Source organism: Myotis davidii, unplaced genomic scaffold (assembly GCF_000327345.1).
Source record: "Myotis davidii unplaced genomic scaffold, ASM32734v1 scaffold111, whole genome shotgun sequence".
Lineage (NCBI taxonomy): Eukaryota > Metazoa > Chordata > Mammalia > Chiroptera > Vespertilionidae > Myotis > Myotis davidii.
In genome coordinates, this window is record NW_006284347.1 from 3,030,198 (window position 1) to 3,052,051 (window position 21,854).

The 21,854-nt window shown below is 42.6% G+C and overlaps 1 protein-coding gene across 12 annotated transcripts in view; it reads right to left on the reverse strand.

Moving 5' to 3' along the window:
• Positions 1-21,854, reverse strand: part of ERC2 (ELKS/RAB6-interacting/CAST family member 2) — an 861,660-nt gene that overhangs the window by 710,474 nt on the left and 129,332 nt on the right. For 7 of the 12 annotated variants that reach the window (XM_015571166.1, XM_015571160.1, XM_015571154.1 and 4 more), the window contains exons 2-3: positions 20,498-20,521; positions 19,450-19,866 (exon numbers count right to left, since the gene is read on the reverse strand). In XM_015571166.1, coding sequence (XP_015426652.1) covers positions 19,450-19,866; positions 20,498-20,521 — 441 coding nt within the window. The remainder of the gene's footprint in view (positions 1-19,449; positions 19,867-20,497; positions 20,522-21,854) is intronic. The other 5 variants (XM_015571179.1, XM_015571181.1, XM_015571167.1 and 2 more) reach the window with 1 other exon arrangement.

A 21,854-nucleotide genomic window follows, 5' to 3' on the forward strand; every position in this document is an offset into this window, starting at 1 on the left:
TCACATAATTCCATTTTAACACATTATTTTAAAATTTCATAACTTTAACTCCTATTAAAAACAAATTGTTTCCCCGCATCTTATAACTTCTCCTAGTAAAAACAAATTGTTTCCCCGCATCTTATAACTTTAGGCTTGTAGTTGAGAACCCTAGCACTGAACAGTCATAAAAAAAATGACTTCACCACACAGAAAAATATATATAGGTGAGATCCTTCTTTGCAAACCAGTGAAAATGACCAATTTGGGAACATCCAAATCCAAGAAAAACAGTCCCAAAAGTTTACCACTGGGAAAATAAAGCAGATTTCCTGGCCTGGTCCTGTCAGTAACTGCCTTCTGTCCCTCCTGCTCTGCCACCTAGAAGAACACCTGTCATCTGTGTCACCAAGGCTGCTGCATGTAAACAGGCTGAGTTGAAACAGCCATTCCCGTCCTCGGTGACTGTTCAGGTGCAAGTCCATGAAAACTGCAGACTATCTCTAGAAAGGAATGGAGGTAAAGTGGAATAATTATAAGAACATGTGTAAAATGTGTCAACCCAAGGTATGACATATGACAAAGTTGTGTGTCACGTGACCAATGCTGCTATGTGAAGAGCCCTCCAATCCAGGAAGCAAAGTCCTAAAGAAGAATGCACACGAGATGAAGTCTCATGTATGAAATGGGTATCGTTGTCCCCATCTCCCCAGCACAACCACTGTGTTACCCACCTTTCTTCACGTCAGCTGATCTTCAACCAATCTAAGCCAATGGGATCCTCCAGTATACCCTAACTAGCGCCTGCTGGACTTACTGTTGATAAACCTCTTCAACTTCTTAAATTAATTCTCCTTCGCTTGGGAAAGATGGCAACATACACACAACCATCAGCAATAGTTTCAAGATGAAAGTGATATTCACAGCCACCCCTTTTATGCAGGATTTTTTTCATATTCATCAAATGGAAATTAAACAGATTGTGCTTTTCTATGGCTCTCGGCCACATTCTGACTTCAAGGATAATGATCAGTACTGTTTTGCACACTAGCATAGAAGCTCCCAAAGAAAAGAAAGATGGTGGGGCTACAACTAGCCAACATGGTGTCCTTGTGTAAATTAGAAAAGGAAGTCCCTTCCTCAAGACACTTTACCTCCATCTGCCAGAAAACTTGCTATATAGTGATTTTGTTAGAACAAGGGACTGTGTTGCCACATTCTAACAAACTGTCATAACATATATACAAACCCATGATGTCCACGATACACAAGGTGCCCCAGAGGTTTGCAGTGCCCGGCCTACACCTGAACATTGGTCTGGACAACGTCCCTTCATCTTCAAGCCATCACATCACAACACCTCGGGTAAACTACCTGTGATTTGCCTAAAAATTGTCTCCAAAAGTCATGTTCATATATTGCTTGTATGAGTGTGTGATTGCATGGACCTATTTTAGACACTATTTTTTAAATGAATTTTGCAAAAAGAGAGAGAGAGAGAATTGTCTATGTCAGGTTAGATTACTGGCCCAAAGCCATGAGAACAGCTATTCTTGATATGTCAGAATGAGAAATTTAAAAATATATATTTTATATGAAGGCAATGTCATAGTGGGAGAAAGAGAAAAGGGGGGAATTTTGGAATCCTGGAAAAATCGGTTTATTCCAAGGCAAAAATATGTATCCTTATCTTGCATACTCTAAAATGTTACCAATAATCATCAAATAATTGCCCTATTTCAATATCCACTTGCCATAGCACAGGAATAAAGTTTACCAGCGTGGACGTCTTCCTTAAACACTTTTACATTTAGCTGCCATCAATTTCACCCTCCCCACCTTTAGAATCTGGCCTCTAAATGAGGCCATTAACAGTTCACAAGGCCCAGGATAATGGGTTTTCCAGAAACAGGATCCCAGTTTCCCAAGCAATGGGAAGGCCAGACCACAGGAGCCACAGCTCGAAGAAAGCAGATAATTCAAAAATAAAAATTCGTAAACAAGCAGATTTTTTATGGCCCTCTGTACTGCAGAGCCCTGACTCAGACACATTGTTTTTCCTCGACCTCTTATATCATCACTACAAGTAACTGTGAGTGCAGCGGGGCCAAGTAAAACAGCTTTCCAACGAGAGGAAAGCAACCCAGCCCACTGGAGAGTCTAATCGGGGCCAGGTGTCCTTTTTGCTGCTTCAGCTGGAATTCCCCCTTTTTAATCTCACATCACAGAAGGTTTTCTTGGTCCCATTTTAGAGAGGAGGAGGCTGAGTCTCAGAGAGGTTGAGCAACTTGCCGAGGTCACACAGCTATCAGTGGGAAGCCCTGTTTGACTTCCAAGCTCTTGCCCTTCTGCTGCAGCACACTGCCCTGGGCAGAGCTTTAGGTGAGCACTTCTCCAACCTTCATGTGCCCACAGGTTTCCTGCAGGTCTTGATGTAGTACAGATTCTGGTTCCGGAGGCCCAGGTGGAGCCTGAGGTGCTGCACTTCTAACAAGTCCCCGAAGATACAGAAGACCTGCTGGTTGTTGGCCCACACTCTGAGCAGTAAAGCTTTTGACCAGTGGTTCTCAAATAGGGACAGTTTTGCCCCCTGGGGACATCTGGCAATGTGTGGAGACATTTCTGATTGCCACACTACTGGTGGTGAAGCTACTGGATGTTGTAGGTGGAGGTCAGTGATGTTGCTAAACATTCTACAACTCCCAGGGCAGGCCCCCAACCGGAACAAACATTTATCCAGCTCAGAATGTGAACAGTGATGCAGTAAAGAAACCCCATTGTTGGAGGTCCCAAGTTCCTTTAAACTTCTTCTAAAGCTGCTACAATTTTGCAAACTTGCACTGGGGTCAAAGGTAGTGCTCTTCTCCTAAAAGCCCAATAGAAAATTTGATGTCATGCGACCGATGGCTAGAGCATGATAAAGTTTCATTTCCTCACCAATATTTTGCCTGTATTCTGAGAAAATCAAATCAGCTGATCACAAAGAAGGGTTTCACACACTGCCCGAGTTCCTAGAAGGTCTTTGTTTCTTCACCCAGAAGGTCACAATGGAAAAGGCAAAGGATAAGATTATTTTTAGATACAAATTTTATAATTTCCTGTTCTGGCAGCTCAGACATTTACCCGGTTGATAAGAATCACATGAAACCATCTTTTATTATTCAGCATTGGCCACTGCTGCCCACCATCAACATCATGCTGGGAAATTGCAGGGCTCGTACCCAGCATCCACTCAGTTCCTACAACTCAGTAAAGAAACCAGCCATTCATTTGAGTCTTTAATGTTCATAATACCAAAAACACTAGTTCAATTTTAATGTTTTTCACTGAAATAACCATGCATTACAGCATTAAGAGAATCTTCAAATGTCATATTGTTTGATTATAGCACAGGCTTTAGGGAGAACACATTTGAATATAATTTGGGTAGCAAATTAAGGTTTGGTTAGAATTGGATGGCTTGTAGGAGGGTCTAAGAAAAAACATCATATGTGCTAATGTACCAGACCCCCAGGCTATACACATCTTTCTGTCTTTCCTATCTTATCTATCAATAGACTTCTCCTCCCAGCCCAAAGGCCCCATGTTAATGGAGCCCTCAAAACAGGGTCTCTGTCATCTCAATATCCCCCTCAAATGCAGATTAGGTTTGAAGGCTCTCCATAAAATGACTGAGTGAATGAATGAATGAATGAATGAATGAGCTTTCATGCCCTTGAACACTCAGCTCTCTGGGGTCTCCCTCCTCTCTGGATATTTCTTTGTCAGTTGTTTTTCACTGCTTCCCTTGCTCGTTCTTTGTCCTAAACACAGATAAACCCCAGCTCTAGTTTTGGGCCTCCTCCCTTTGGGGAGCTCTAAACCTTACCTTTACAAACAGTTCCCAAATCTCCACCTCCAGCCCAGTTTTCTGCCCTGAAATACAAACCTGTATTTTCAAATGTTAAATTCATCTTCCCCTCCACAAGTCCTGCCTCCCCCATAACTATCATAGGCATTATCAATGGCCCTATCCCCCTCCCCCAAGCTGAACACTCCAGCTTCTTTCTGATAGCGTCCTCCTCCTCACCCTTTACATGCTTAGCTGCCATGCAATGTGGTTCCTATTCCAAGGCATCCTCTTCTATTCCTTTCCCAGTCTGTTCCCACTGTCATCACTCAATTCCACCTCACAAATGGTCTCCTAGACTCCAAAACTAATTGATAGGTACAGAGCTAAGGAGACCAGCATAGGAGATAGTTGTAGACAGAGTATAGGTTGTAACTGCCCCATGAAAAGCCCTCATGACCCCAGATGCTGCACTAGACCCCACCTCAGCCCTCTCCCATACACAAAGGAGGTAATATAGCCTGATGGTTAGGAGCACAGGCCCTGAGGTCACTGTGACTCCCTATAAGGCTTTGAGCAGGGTAATCTACTTCCTGTGACCCACTTTTTTCATCTATAACAAAGGGAGATGAAAACATTCAATAACACTCTGAAGAAATTAGAGTGAAACTGGGATGGCGAAGAGAAGGTCACTCTTGAGTCTGCATAACTCAGTACGAATATCTGTGCCCCAACAAGTGACCTATACAATGCCGCCAGGTGAGGTTTGATTCTGAAGAGAGAAATCAGTGGTTTGTAAAAGGAACATGGACTTGCTCTATAAGGAGACCAACTGATGTGAAGGTAACTATTGTTCATCCCTTCCTCAACTTTCTTCAAAGAAACATCAATGATATTTGTTGAGCCAGGCCCTGTGCAAAGTGCTTTGCATAGGTCATTTCATTTGAGAACAAAGAATAAGCTCATGCAGGTGAATGAAAAGGTTTTGTAGGAAGCAAAGAAAACTGCTGATCAAAATTATATTAGGCCAGAGTCTCCTATAAATTTCACTAGCATTCTTGGGTCTCTTGCAAAACCTCAGAACTGCTCTTGGAATATAACAACAAAAACAATTAACCCCTTAAACAATGCAGATGAAAACATCAGGGGGAAGAAAATAATTGAGATTTGAAATAAAAAAGGAAAAAAGGACATATTAGGAGAAAGAAAAAGGTTTTAAATAAAGTATAATATAAACCAGATGAGAAACCTAAATAGAAGAAAAAAAAAAGATTCAAAGAGGAGAGGGACTGTGTGGGGGGAAAAGTGGCTAGAAGTTATTTTGACTTTCTACAGATCAGTAGATGATACAACGGTTCTCATTTCTGAGGCAAGTGCCCTGTGTGGTCTTAGGCAAGTGACTGAGCCACTCTGATTTAGTAACGGGTCAATGTCAGCACCTACACCTCACAGGGCTGCTCGTAGGAGTATCTGAGGACAGCACTAAGTTCTGTACCCACACCAGCGCCTGCCATTTCAACAGCAGTGGTGAGGACGATGATGATTTATGCTAAAGACAGCACCCTGCCAGGACCTCCCAAGACGTGAACCGTCCTCTATTCCTGTGATAACCCTCAGACAGTCCTTGCCACACAGATTGCTTGGAAGGCTGCTGTGATTTCAGGAAATGCGGTCATTCTGGACCATTCTCCGTGAGTCCTCCCTGCAAGCAGCACATTTGTGTCTGCAAAGCAGCAGAGCAAAGCACGCAAAGATAACCCCAGCCAGAGAAGGGGGAGAAAGATAATGAGTTCTTCCAAAAGATTGCATGTCCTCCGGAGAATCCTGTGCCATCACGTGTCAGAAGTCCCCATGCAGCATAAGCACCCTCAAGTCCCCACTAAACTCCCACAACCCCTCTACCTGTAACATTTGCTCACACGGCAACCTAAGGATACCTACCGAGGTTAGCACCTGGCAGGTCTGTAAGGTGTATCAAGTTTCCAGTGTGGAACAAGGATCCAATATCACACAGCATGTTAGTCTGCCTTTTAAAGCAAAAATTGAGCCCTTAAAATACTCTAAAACCTGACATGCATCATAAAGGCAGGACAACAGAGACCTTTGGCAGGAACACCACTGGCTATCATGAAGGTCCAGTGGAATATCTACATGAAGTGTTATTTCTACTGGCTAAGGTGCAATCAAGTTTTGCCTCTTCCTTCTTAGCCGAACTCTGCCAGGATGACAAAGACCTCCCCTGCCCTTTAAAAGAAAACCACCTTGCAATGCATTCCTGTTTGGATGTGGATGGAAAAGGCAATGCTTTAAAGAAGCTTGTTGGCCTGAGCCAGGATTGTTTCCAGCACACGGAAACATGCGCATCGTTGGCTAGGGAGCTCTTGATTCCAGGATCAACTGATTAAGTTGAAAGAGGGTGGGGCGGGGGGCGGAGGGAGTTAGCAACTATTTAGAAAAATGTTTCAGTCTGGCCAAGAAATATAAGAAGACAGTAGCACTAATAAACCCCTCAGAAATGAAGATTACAGTGGTAGCTAATCTCCATCAATAGGGTTCTGAGTGGGGGGTATGCTGAGTGTTGATAAGACATTTCCTGGATATAGGACCACGGGCCTCAGTGTGTGGCACTAGAAGAATGCAAACTCGGCCACACATCTGTGGACTCTCTGAGAGAAGAGCACTTTCCTCTATTAATACCTTTTAAAAACATGCACCAATTCTTGCTGGCAGTTCAAATCCTGCCATCAAATTTCAGTAGGTGATCAGGCTGAGTTGGAAAATATATGCAGGATAAAGAGAAAAACTCGAGTCTAGAGAACATTTGGGGTAAGGGAAAGAAGAGTGAACAGAATCATATAGCCTAAACTTAAGAGTCAGGAAAAGAGGCTAAAACTAGAGGACTTGGTTAAGTGGGTCAAAAAACAAAGGTTTCGGTTGCATAAAAAGCCAAATGTGAGTTCAGATTTTTCAGTGTGATATGCATAAATACTTGCTGCTATTTATACACACAAATATTTGCCTTTACTTGAGATTTAGTGGGACTCTGCCTGAGGCAAGATTTTTTAATAGTAATAATAAAAATAGTTAATAGTACTTAAAGCAAAGCATGTGTGGTCATGATGTTTTAAAGGGGAGAAAGCAAAGGTAATTCTGAACATCTGTACTACATTTCCACATGATAAAACCACCACACTCCAAAATTATTCTGAAGGTTGGAGGTGGAGCATAGTGTAGCAGTCCATGTAGAGAAATGTTTATTTGAAAAACAGAAAGGGAGACTCAAAGGCCATTTTGGAAAAGCAGGGACAACATTTATTGTAAAATAAAACTGCCGATTAAGCCCTAACTGGTTTAGCTCAGCGGATAGAGCGTCGGCCTGCGGACTCAAGGGTCCCAGGTTCGATTCCAGTCAAGGGCATGTACCTTGGTTGCGGGCACATCCCCCGTGGGGAGTGTGCAGGAGGCAGCTAATTGATGTTTCTCTCTCATCGATGTTTCTGTCTATCCCTCTCCCTTCCTTTCTGTAAAAATCAATAAAATATATTTTTTTAAAAACTGCCAATTAATAGCAAGAGTCCAGTAGTCAAAAAGTGAAGTTTATGTGTCTACTTGGATCCATAATTATGACCTCCATAAATACTCCTGAGAATCAAGTCTTTTATTTTCGCAAAATCTCAACCTTCCCAATTGGTATCTCAGATCAAAATACTACCCCCTTACCCCGTCCTTAGATTACTTTTCCAGGGCTTTCCTCATTCCTAGCCTTAAATTTTCTAAGAGGGAAGGAGTAAGGGAGGGGTAGTTAAAGGCAGCTTCTCTCTCAAACTCTATCAATCCCACTCCATCTCTCTGTCTCTCCCTCACTTTCACCTGTACACACACATACAGACACACACACACATTCTCCCCACTTCTATATATATTTGATTTCAGAGAATAAGGGAGAGGGAGAGGGAGAGTGAAACATCAATGATGAGAGAGAATCATTGATCAGCTGCCTCCTGCACACCCCCTACTGGGTATCAAGCCCGCAACCAGACATGTGCCTTGACCCCGATATACAACCCTGACCTCCTGTTTCATAGGTCTACCCTCAAGCACTGAGCCTCATCAGCCGGCTCCTACCTCTGTTTTCTTTTTAGGCTCAAAGCCCCCCCTCTCCTCAGCACATCTGTCTCCTCGTTCAATGCCCTGTAGTCAGTCTTTGGGTCAAGGAGTACCAGGCTCCGGGTGGCCTTCCTCAGTAAAACAGAGCTTCCAGCAAGTGGGGCTGGAATCTGCCTTTGCCACAGTCACAGAAAGATGTGCCAGTCACTCGACACCAGCAGCTCACAGCCTGGCGATTGTCCCCCGGGGAATATTACGCCATGTCTAGAGACATGTTTCGTTGTCACAAGCCGGAGAAGGAAAAAGGTGCGACTTGCTTTAGTGAGTAGAGGCCCCTAATGCTGCTCAACATCCTACAAGCCACAGGACAGCCCCCACAACACGGAAGTATCCTGACCCAAATGTAGGCAGTGTCAGGTTGAGAAACTCTGGGGCACAACCAAGGAAGCAAAATCCCAGTGGCATGCTGGGTCTTCCCCCAATACTAACAACACTCACACAGCTGGCAACCCAGGTGCCTGGCACCAGACAAGATCTGACCACTTAGGGGGCTGAAAAGGAGGTGGTGGGTGGTGAGAGGACTTTCTCAGTGGTCAGGCCCTGGCTTTACTTGATTAGAACGCTTTCCATTGGGAAGCCTAGCGATTCTATGGCACACCCACAATTACTATCCGTAAAGACTTCTTCACAAGACTTGTATATACGGTACACAAGTTCCTTTTTCAGGCCATTTCCTCCAAAGCAGCCACCAATTTTTTAAACACTAATTGTGCAGGCCTGGAAAGTACCAACAAACATGGGCATTAAAAATTTTTTAAAAAGGAGTTGGAGGAGTTGGAAGTCTGTTTTAATTGTCAGGATTCCTAAATCTTTTGGAGTGTTAATGCAATCTCTGTTCCTCTGCTACATTATAGGTTAGTGAAGGCTTCACACATACAGTCCCTTTTTAATCCATGCGGGTTTTTCCCCAATAACCTACCACTCCTGAAAGTGCTGCAGACTTCTGTGATAAGGGGCACTACTCAATGTGCTGTGGCTCTGGAGATGAAATCACGGGTCTAATATTATTAAAGAAAAATGGGTAGAAATGACAGAAAATATATTGCCTCTTCATTTAAAAAAATAAAACTCAAAAGCTACACACAGAAGTAGCAAGACTTGATACTCTAAGTATAAATAATTGCACACAGGCTTCTAACCAAACATCTTGATTCAAAAAAACCACTTACTTGCCCGGCCAGGGTGGCTGACTGGTTGAGCACCAAACCATAAACTAAGAGGTCACTGGTTCGATTTCCAGCTGGGACACATGCCCGGGTTGTGGGCTCAATCCCCCCTGAGGGGATGCAGGAGTCAGCTGATCAATATTTCTCTCTCATCAATGTTTCTATCTCTATATCCCTTTCCCTTTCCCTCCCTCTGAAATCAATAAAAAAAACATATTAAAAAAAAAAAACACTTATCATCTACGTCAGGAGTTGCCACTCAGTCTTAAAGGGCCAAGGAAGTCAGTCTTTGAGGGACACGAGGCAAAATAGAGGACACTATATTGGGTCTTACGAAACCATTTCAAGTGTAACCATTTAAAACCCAGGCCATAAAAAAAATATATGAATACATAAATAAAATTTAAAAAACCATGGTGGGCCATATTTGGCCCAGAGGGTCTCATTGTGCCAAGTCTTCATCTAACGCAGTGATTTTCAACCAGTGTGCCACAAGAATTTTTAAAACATGCAATACCTGGCTATTTAGTCAGGAGCACTGACCTCTTTCCCCTTAGATTTATCAAGTAAGAAATGACAACCACAACACAACAATAGCCATCTGGTGTGAATGAATCTATATATTTTTTGGTATGCTGCAGAATTTTAGTAATTATTAGTTTATGTGTGCCATGAGAGGAAAAAGGTTGAAAATCACTGATCTAAATGAATAGTAAATCTCTATAATTTTCACTCTAAAGTATCACTCATTTTTCTTTTTACTTTTTCTACAAACTACTCATATAGTATAATTATGTTTTTCCTTAAATAAGAAGGGTTCATTCAACCCTAGCCAGTTTGGCTCAGTAGATAGAGCGTTGGCTTGGGGACTGAAGGGCCCCAGGTTCAATTCCAGCCAAGGGCACATGCCTGGGTTGCGGGCTCGATCCCCCAGTAGCGGGTGTGCAGAAGGCAGCCGATCAATGATTCTCTCATCATTGATGTTTCTTTTTCTCTCTTCCTTTTCCTTCCTCTCTGAAATCAATAAAGAAATATATATTTTTTAAAAGAGTTCATATATCCAACTGCTTTATATCCAACAACTTTATATCCAACTGCTGTAACCATAAGCCATACCAAGGAATCACCCAGCAGCCATTCACATTGCCCTATTTAATACTACTCAAAACAATGAAGATATCCTTTATCCTATATCCCAAACTAAAAACAAATAAAATTCTCCTTTCACATCCAAGCCATGGTGGATGGAAAAGTAGAGTTTGCTTTAGCAAATTTTAGCCAATTGGGAGAGAAATGAAATGAGGCTCCTGTCAGTAGGTTTTAAATACAATTTTAATGTCTCACAACACAAAAAGAAACTGAAAATACACATCAAAAACTAGACTAAAAGGCCCAACTGGCATGGCTCAGTGGTTGAGCGTTGACCTATGAACCAGGAAGTCATGATTCGATTCCTGGTCAGGGCACATGCCGGGGTTTCGGGCTCAATCCCTACTGGGAGGGCATGCAGCCGATCAGTGAGTCTCTCTCATCATTGATGTTTCTATCTCTCCCTCTCCCTTCCTCTCAGAAATCAATAAAAACATATTCACTGCCAGTTACAGGCCCTGAGATGTGACAAGAAAAAAAGAAAAAGGAAAAAATGGAGCCTTTTGGTACTTAGAGAGAAAATAACCCCTTAGCAATAAGTCAGAAGACCCTAACTCTGGTCTCTGGTCTACTCCATATCAAGTATCTGCAGATTATCTTGAGCTAAAGGCAATTTTAGGTTTAGACTCAAGAGAAACTTGCTCATTCCTTGACTACCCAGAAGAACCTGAATTAATAGGCCTTGCCTATAATGGGAGATTATCAGGTACCTCTTTTTGACTCTCCAAAATGACAGGGCAAACTTCTATTTATTAAACATCTGCTCTTATCCTCCTGCAATGACCCTCTGAGGGACAGAGGCACCTTACCTCATCCCTAGCCGAGTGCCTTGCATACCTCTGAACCTCACCTACATGTAGGATCTCTGACTTTCTCGGTTGTGGGAAATTCCCATATATATACTACTATGTCTATTAAATGTGTTTCTTTTTCTCCTGCTAAAAATAAAATATAGAAACCCCTGGCAATATCAAGGAGCGGTTAGGAACAGGTGCCTGGAACCAGCAGACCCAAATTTGAGCTCAGACTACCCACTCTGAGAACCTGGATCAGACACATCACCCTTCTGGGCCTCAGCCTCCTCATCTGAAAGGCAGGAAACCACCTCCCACCACGGAGAACTGGAAGATTTATGGCACTCCCAGGAAACTGATCATGTTACATGTCATCACTGCTTAATTCCCTTTACAGGTTAGAGGCAGCGTCAGAGGAAATCACGAAAATGGAATGTGTCCTGTAACATATAAAGCCCCCTGCATACATCAAGTATTAATTAATGTTCCCACCACGTTCTGACATAACTGAGCCCATCTCAGTGGCCGTGGCTGCAGCTTGTGAAACACGGAAGAACCCACAGTACTGCTGTTGCGGGACTTTTCTCCGCTGAGGTTTCATTTGTGGTGCACTTTTGACCAAAGATGATGGTAATAAATTAGGTCAGGTTAACAAAAGAATATTTTTCAAAGAGAAGTTGCACCCTCCAGGCAGAGCAGCGGGACAGGGCAATGAGGACAGTAATCAGTCTCTCTCAGCATAATCCCCGCCAGTGTCCCCACCTGCCTCTGCCCTCCGCTTTCTCTTTCTCAGCAGGTTCCAAAAGGCCTTGTGCCTAGTGGCTCCCTGGGACTCCACCAGCCTCTGTGAGCTGTAAAAGGCAACCGACTGCACTCATTAAAGTCAATAAAGCGTAAAACCCAAACCATCTCAAATTAGCATAGTGTTCAAACTTTAAAGGATGTATTAAAATTTAAAGATTCGGCAAATGATGCTAAACACAAATGAAAGCATTCCTTATGTCTTCAGGAATGAGAGAGGAAAGGCTGTGAAATCCTGCTTTTGGACCTGTGGTTCATCGGGGTCCACAGAGCACTTTTCTGTTGAGATGCTTCATTGGCATCCACCCTACACAGAGCGCTTGGAGAAAGTGGAACTCGGTGAGAACAAAGGGAATCTGTACCACGTCGGCATCGGTCAATGAAAATTCCATGTAATCTCAAAAGACATAGCATATTCAAAATTAAATGTTACTCAGAAAGAGGCATGCAGGAGACTCTCATATGCCATTCCTCAGTCTCCTCCTAAATAACAAAAGGAATACTCGTAAGTGACAAGGCGGACTTTAGAAGGGCCACACAAGCTGGGGGCTTGGTGGTCACAAATTGGTGGTGTGTGTGTAAACAACAAACAAGTGATCTATAGTCAGAAACACCAGAAACACCGCATGCACTTGTGCAGAACTTTATAATCATTTCCTCAGCCATACTCTCGGCCTGGCTGGACAGCTCCAACAGTATTTCATCCAGCTCAGCACATCCAAAGACACTCCTCAATCCCAGCACCTCCTGCTGGTGACTCACCTGCCCACTGCCCTGCCATCAGCCAACATCTGGACCCACAACAGTCTGCTCCTTACAGCTCCCAGCACTCCGGTCCTGAGCTGTCAAGGTCCTGGACTTGACCTTTCCCCTCAACTTCTGTGGCCACCACCCAGATTCAGACTCTTGGTCACCTGAACAACCACAGTATCCTTCTAAACTCTCTCCATGCCTTTAGTCCAGTGATGGCGAACCTTTTGAGCTCAGCGTGTCAGCATTTTGAAAAACCCTAACTTAACCCCTTCCCCGGCAGAAACGTGTATACTCGTTTTCACAAAATGTTCTTTTTCAGTCGTCGATTTTTGATATTTATTTTATATATTTAAATGTCATTTAACAAAGAAAAATCAACCCAAAAAAATGAGTTCGCGTCTCACCTCTGACATGCATGTCATAGGTTCGCCATCACTGCAGTTTAGTCCCTTCCTAGCCAATCCACTAGCAATTAGCACTAACACTCTTTTCGTTTCATGCCATTGTCCAGGGAACATTCCTTCCCAGGCTGCCAGGCCTACCTAATAAAGGCCAACCCCCCATGCCCCAGGGCCAGAGCCCTCAGTGACCTGACCTCAAACTACCTGCTCACCTTTATCTCCTTTTCCTCCTGACAGGTGGGATTTCAGCTGCTCCAAACTCACTGTGCCCCAAACCCATCACACCCCCTTTGCCCCCACACATGCATGGCTCAGCCATCGCTTTTCCAATCACACTTCCCCATCACCCATGTGCATTGAAATCCTTCCTGCCTTTGAGGTCCAGCTGTCTTCAGCTCTCCTACTCTAAGCTGGAGAGCTCTGAAGTGCCACTCAAGGTCCACTGGGCGCACCACCCTGAGAAGCGGTAGCGTGCAGTGTGTCGAGTGTATTCTATGGAGACAGACTTTCCAGGTTCTGGTCTTGGTTCCAGCACTTGCTGTGTATAACTGGGAACAATTACTTACCTCTTTGTGCCTCAGTTTCCTGATTTGCATGTGAGAATGACAATGGCAATATGTACTTAGTACAGCACCCTGGCATAGAATAAGCTGCACTAAGTGTGAGCTGTTTCTCTATTGCCCACCTGAGTCCCCCAACAAGACCAAGACCGTCAACCTCCCAAGGGTGCTCCCACAGCATCCTACACATGGACGTTCAACATGTGCCCAGTGCTGTCCAACACACCTTGGAAAAAAATGAAAGAAAACTTCCAATTAATGTTACCCGCCAACTTACTGCTCCACTCCAAACACAGAGAAATGAGAGAGAAAACATAAAAGAGCATGACTCTTAAATAACCATTATGAACTTTTCCAATACTGGCAAAATACACCACAGAGCAATTCTCAAGGTATTTTTTAACTATTTTTTCACTTTCAAATAGTTATTGAGTACCTGCAGGCTCAATATTTGAGGTCCAGGAATATTGATGGAATATGCCGATCAGGTAAGACACTTAATTAAAATAGGGAGAAATTGTTAAGTTCTATAATATATTTATAGGAGACAACTCTTGGAAAAGAACGTATGTGAAATGATATGTTTATGCAGTCACTTGTGTTTGGGGATGATTTTTCTGATAAGCTTTGTTAGTAGAAATAGAATATATGGAGTCTGTAGTCAGAATTAGAAATGCCTGCATCGGCAAAATCATGGCTCATCCAGCAAAACTGGAGGCAAGTGTATTAAAGAGAAAGAAGCCATGTGGTTTTGAGAGAGGAGAGACTAGGGTGGAGTTTAGAAATTTGGGCAAAGATTAAATGGGGGAGGTTTGAGCTATCCGTAAGAGGTTAATGCGCTCAAGAACTTCTAGGTCACAAACTTTCCTTCGTGGATCTCCCACTGGCCTGGGGACAATCTGGGTAAATAAAGTAGAAAATCACAAATTCATATTCCTTTGTCCTCCTCCTCCCTGCTTCCCCTCTCCTCCCCTCCCACACAGCATGGAGGGAAGCCCACACCCGGTCTCATCGGGGGTTTACCTGGGCTGGGTTAATAGCAATTGTGACCACTGATGACTTGACAGCTCTTCTGCCCTTGCTGGAAGGGATGAACATAGGAAGGGATGAACATGGCAGCAGAGCATATATCCCTCCCTTTCAAACGTCTTACAGGACAATGCATCCAAAGACTCCTGACTCTCCTCCGAGGACCAGCCAAGAATACATTCAGGCGAGTGGAGATAGGAGGATCCTGGTACATAAACCCACTTTTTCTTTAATGAGATCAGTAGTATTTTGGGTCCTTGATTACTAAAACCTTTACATGGAACAATATGTTCTCTGCAGAAAAAGCTAGAGAACAAGGTAAACTATTACTACATCAAACAATGTCTGATCAAATCAACCTGGATGCAAAAGCATCAGACAACACGAGTGAGTAATGCTGCATTTCAGCCAACACTTCAGCTCACATTAGCACATCCGTTGTAGTTCTTGGGCAATCATCTTGGTCTTCCAAATAAGTTGAGATCATAATCTTTCTGCTGTTGTTTCCTGCCAGGCACAGAAGTGGTTTCACCCTCAGCCTTTTCCAGACCACCGAAACACGAGACACTAAAGCAATCTGACTCGCCTGTATGCAACTCCTGCCAACTCGAAATCTCCTGAAACAATAGGCTGCACAACGCCAGTACTCCAGGAGATGGGGTTTATACGAGGTCCAACACCTTTGCCTAAAAATGAATCATAAAACCACTACATCTCTATTCCCGAGCATTACGCCATCTAGCCCCAACAGAATCGAACCGTGCAAAGTGAAAAAGAAATCAGGAACACACTGAACTTAAAACTGCAAGTATATTTTAAATCCTATTTTAGATTCATTTAAATAGTAACTGAGGTCAGGCAACTTCTTTATTCAGCTGGGTTACTCTTACTGGTTTAATATCAAAAGCAGTCAGCCACATTTTTCAACCAAAAATAAAGAAACTCCCTAACAGAAGAACACTCTAAAACTCAGTAGAGATATAGAAACAGCTTATAATAAACTACCTTCTGGAACAACTAATGGAGAAAATTACTGTTATTTGGCCATGGGAGACAACTCTTTGTATATTATTACATATTTTGCAGGTCACAAATTAAGAGCACAATTTTTATTTTCTAGCATAGCACTTTTCCAAGGTGTTTCACAAAGAACACCAGTGCAACAGAGAAAAGCAAGTCAAACAAGATAAGTGTGAGAAGTTCTGCCTTCCCTAGTCCCCTCCTTGGAAATGACTGATGCATATTTGCAGTAAACTCTATAAATCCAGCATTTTCCCACGTTTATTTGGCCCTGCAGTCTGTTTTCTCTTAGAGAAAGATTTTTGTAGGAAATAGATATAATGAAATGGTCCAGTAGCTAAGACTCTGAAGTCAGCCTGATTCGAATACCAGCATAACCACTTGTTAGTTATGGGCAAGCTTCTTAACATCACTTGTCACTCAGTTTCCCCAGGTAAAAATGGTCAAAACAATAGCAGCTAGCTCTTAGGTGTGGGTCTTCCAATATGAAAGCAACTGTCTGCTGAGAGCCTTATTTACTTCATGCCATTTTACTACCTACTATTTTTTGTGAGGTCTGTGTCTCCCACAGCAAGTTCTTTTTTGTCACTCAGATCTCAGTTCACAATGACACCCCCTCCAAGAGGCCTTCCCTGACCACCAGTATGAAGTTGGCCCCACTCAAGTCACTAGTTCTTCATCCTCTTCTTTTCCTCATGATACTTCTCTGTTTAACTGTTACATAGGTATTTGTATACTAGTTGACCCCAATAGAATACAAGCACCATGTAGTCAAACGTTATCATTTATCACTGCTCTATCCCAAAACACATCCTCAAATACGTATTCATTGGATGGATGGATGGATGGATGGACGAATGAATGAATGAATGAGGTGGCTGTGAGAATTAGATGTGAATCACATAAATCATTCTTTATAATGCCTGACACATGAGCATCAATCTAGACAGTTTTGAAAACTTTTGATGAATGATGTGGTTAATGCATTCAAAATTCTGACACTATTTAACTTGCTTCTTCTTGCTGTATCATGGACAAACATTTAACGGCATTTATTTAGAGATGTGTTGGTAAATGGGCTTGCAGGAATGGGGCAGGTGCAGGGAGTGCAGGTAGCATTTTACCGATTTCCATGGTGTAAATACTCCCACTATGACCAATTTCAGTTATCAATGGTTTAAAAGCAGGCTCACAAAATTCCAGAAAATAAAACATATGGCTCTCACAAGACAGTACAAGTCCTCTCTGGGAAAGGGTCTTTTCAGGTCTCCAAGTTTTGTTTGTTGAGTTGAAGTTTAAAATTTTTAAAAATTTAATTTTTTTATTGATTTTAGAGAGAAAGGGAGAGTGAGAGAAAGAAACATCAATGATGAGAGAGAATCATTTGATCAGCTGCCTCTAAAATAAAATTTTTATAGAGAGATATTTTTTCCACATTCTCCCTTTTTTATGAGTCAAAATAAGGACTACCCACTGCCTGGTCTGATACTCAAGGAAACTAGTTGGATGTGTTGGGCTACATTTTATGTGAACTCTCAGATTGGTGTTTAAGGCTCTAAATATGATCTCTATCCATATATGACCATTGTGAGGACCAACTAACCTCATAAAACACAAACTAAGTTTAGTTTAGATTTATTTAAATGGAGGCATCCACACAAGAGAATCAAGGGACCATCTATTAAGTGCCACCAATGAGCAGAATCTGATAACAGAATAAGAGTGACTCTTTTCCTGACCCCAAGATTCCAAATAGAGTGAAGGTCAATGCTGTAGATGGGGGTTTCTCTGGCACCACAGGTTTGCTGTACATGCAAAATGACCCCTTGGCACCGAAAGCAAAGCATCTGTGTTTTTCAAGTACAGCAATCTACCAACCAGAATTGTGAGATGACACAACCAAAATTCAAAATCCACAGTCACTCTACATGCAAGTGATAACATGCCAATGATTCTTGCTTCTCTTTTGTAAACTATATGGAAAGTCTATGGAGTAAGGCAGGAAGAGACTAGCTTCTAATCCACTGTATCAGCTACCTATTGCTATATAACTATTACCCCCAAAATTCAGCAGCTTAAAACAACACACATTTATTATCTCACAGTTTCTGTGGATCAGGAAACCAGGCACAGCTTAGCTGGGTACTCTGCTTCACAGTTTCTCACAAAGCTCTAGTCCAGGTGTCAGCCCACAGCCTCCCATCTCATCAAAAGGCTCAACTGGGGAAGGATCCACTTCCAAGCTCACTAAGTGGTTGTTGGCAGTTTTCAGTTCTTTGTGACTTTGTAGTGAGAGTCTCAGTTCCTCACTGGGTATTGGCTGAAGGCTGCCCCTGGTTCCTTACCACAAGGACATCCCCCACATGATAGAAGGCAATAGAGTCTGTTCGCAAGATGGAAGTAACAGTGTTATGTAACTTAATCATGGAAGTGTCACTGGCATCCCATTACCTTTGGCATTCTCCACTGTTCAGAAACAAGTCACTGGGTTCAACTTATACTCAAGGAGAGGGTATTACACAAGGGTATTCGGGATCATTGGGGCCATCTTAGAGGTCTGCTCACCACAACCAACCTTCTTGGAATATGAACAGGAAGACCAGGTCCAACAAAATACCTTTTTAAGCATCTCCATGTGAACCCATCTCCATGTGGTTTCCTAAGCATATTGCTAAGGTCTCATAAAAACAAAACAAGAGAGAATGAACACTGAGGACATTAAGTCTGAGAACACAAAATTCTGTTCAAATGGTCTAAGCAAATACACTCTATATCAGAGAAAACCCCTGGGAGCTTCTGTATTAGTAAGTCCCAACATCAAAGCCATTTTTTCTGAACAATGAAACGAGTGACTCATGGGAAGGGCTGCCCATCTGAGCAGGTATAGAATGCCAGGAAATCTAGTTTGGCCTAGAAGCAAGTTATCTTTTGGAATTTTTATTTGTTGCTGTAGCATAATTTGAAAATTTACTTCATCCCATTTTACTGGCTACTATTTTCTGTGAGGTCTGTGTCTCCCACAGCAAGTTGCTTACATGGTCCTTTCGCAATAGAAACCCATCATAGTGGCAAAGAACTGCTGTAAAAATGTCAAGCCTTAGCTGTCACCCGCCTTCTATCTAAGCTCCACCCAGCCACATATTCTCAGATACATGAGCATCCCAACATTCAGTGGTGGTGGCCGGCCGGAGAGGCTGCCTCTGAAAGACTTTGAAGGATTTAACCCACTAAGTGCAACACACATAGAAAACATGGAGCACTCAGTCCTGGATGAATGCAAGGGCAAACAACAAAGATTATCTTCAATCTAAACGTTCAAAAGTGCTCCGCACGTTTTACCATGCTTTCCAGAACTATCCATATGCTTTCTGAAAAGTCTGCCCTCAGTTCAGCTATAAAAAAATAGTTAAGGTTTATTGTTTTGCTAATCACCTATTCATTTTCCTCCTCTAGAGCGATGATTTTTGGTAAACATCTAAAATTAAACAGTACTGTACAAAGGCCCCGAAACAACGACCATCTGTGGGAAAGCAGCCGTAAACCACCTTAGAGCTGACACATGCTACACACGCCTGGACCCTGAATTCGTATTAAATAATAATCGAACATATGTGTGGTGAGCAGGGAAAACAAACTAATGCAAAATTCCAGCTTGAAGGTGATAAGCAGACCGGAAGGTTATATAACAGGTGACCAAGGGAATTTTAAGGTCGTAGATGTCTTCCAACCTGTGAAAACAACTTGATAACAAACCTTAACTCGTAAAATATGACTTTGGGACAATAAAGGGGATGTTCTTACCTCTCTCAGATGTATGTTTTCCTTCTCTTTCTGGTCTAAAATCACCTCCAAGTGGCTGACCTGAGACTCGGCCTCGGCCACCCGCCGCGTCCTTTCATTGTCTTCCTCCAGACTTTTGGACGGCAAACCTTTACTTTGTAACATCTCCAGCAGCTTTTTAATGGACTCGTCTCGGGCATTGAGGGTCTGTTTCTGCGTTTCGATCCTCAGCTCCATTTCCTCCAAGGTCTTCCTCAACAGGAACAGCTCCTTAGCCTGCCGGTCATGCTCCGCTTGCAGCCGCCGAAAGTTCTCCTCCGTCAGCTCGATGGTGAAGTGCTCGGCGCCGCGGTTGCCGCTCTCTTGCTGCAGGAGGTGGTTGAGGTCTCTCTGGGTTCGCAGCTCATCCTGAAGGGCCTGGATTGTCAACTGCAGGTGCTGTGATGGAAAGACGGGGCGGGAGAGGAGACAGAAGGAGAAAAGTCAATGGCCACGCCAAGGGCTCTGTGCTGGTCCCGCACCATGTAGATGGAATGTTAATCATGAGGTCCACGGGGCCAGCGTGAAGTCCTCCGGGGTGACTTCAGAAGCATGGGACAGCACATGGAGGGGGGAGTTAATTCAATGAGGCTTTCTCAATGTCGTAGGAGAAAAGAAATGCACACATACACAGAAACAGTAGATCAGTGTCAGTCACGAGGGAAATTGCAGTCTACGGTTTTAATTTAGGAAGTGGGAAGGGTTAGAGGGAAACTCACAACACACCTTCTTTATGCCCACAGTGCTCCAGACTCAGTATTCCTTGTTTCCTAAGGGGTTCTTTATTCTACTATCCATTATTTTCCATGATAAATGCATGTCCACTTAAAAATGAAAATAATAGCATCCACTACAAGTAGACACAAACAAGGACTTTATTTTTACAAGTAAAGCTGTGAACAGGTTTAGTGAACAGGATTACTGCATCTGCAAGCAAAGGGAACAAAGGCAGACGGAGACAGACACTCAAACACATGGGGAGGTGAGGCTGTGCAGAGTGAAACAAGCGAGCTGCAAAGAGTGGACAAACCTTGGTTCTTCTGGCATCCAGCAACTGAACAGCATGGGAAATGAAGAAAAAAAATGAAGCAAGAAATCAACACAAAGAAAAGTCCAGTGCAAGCAAAGGATATTTAACAGAAAGAACTTAATCAACATAAAGTACCTTCACAGAGAAAAAAAAAAAAGAAAAAGAAAAACAATTTCTTTTTACAGCAAAGACCCATAAGCTACACACAATCTATAGTACTGATGCTTGATAAATGTGATTTTATTTAAAGTGAGGTTTATTCCACCTTGTCTTTTCCTAAATCTCCCTGATACAGTGAGTCTTGGGTGTATTACCACGGAGAAAAGCACAATACTCCAGAAGTACCCACACCTAATTCCAGGTCACCCTTTTAACCAAAATTACAGGGAGAACACCAGAGAAACAAAATCATTACCAATGTGAGAAGAGAACCCCTTGGAAGAATGAAATAATGATACATGTTAGAACATAGATGAAAATGTGCTAAGTGAAACAAACCAGTTATTGCATGATTCCATTGATAGTAAATGTTCAGAATAGGCAAATATATAGAGACAGAAAATAAATTAGTGGTTGCCAGGGCCTGGATAGGGAGGAGATAAGGAGTTACTACTAAAGTGTATAGGGTTTCTTTTTTGGGGTGATGATGTTCTAAACTTTATTGTACTGATGGTTATATAACTTTATGAATATACTAAAAAACTACTCTATGTTAAACTTTATATATGCCTCACCCAAGGATATGTTTATTGATTTTTAGGGAGAGGGGAGGGGAAAAAGAGAGAAAGAGAAACATTAATCAGTTGCTTCCTGTATGCACCCCAATCCGTGACTGAACCTCCTACCAAGTCTTGTGCCCTGATCAGGAATCAAACCCACAACCTTTTGGTGTACGGGGTAACGCTCCAATCAACTGAGCCACTTGGGCAGGGAAGTGGTGTATTATATTTTTTTAAAATAATTCATAAAGGCCATCATGAAATATGTACCAGTTGCTTATTCCCCATTAGTACCCTGTGAGGCACTGCGGCACATGGATGAGAAAGTGAGTACATGACCCCTGTGCTCTTGGAATTTCAGTGGAAATGTATAGATGCAGTGTATATCCGTGATAATTCCTACCACAAAGAGCTGTTGTGAGAATTGAATTAGCTAATACAGTACATATAAAGCTCTAGGAAGTACAGAGTAATCACTTATACTGTATCAGTCAGGATAGGGTAGAATATGCTGCTGTGACAACAGCAACAGAAACCCACATTCTGAAAGACATAACCCACCTGATGTGCTGAGGACACAGAATCAGAACTCTTAAAGCTCAAAAAGACCTTAAAAATTCACATGTTGACATCATTTC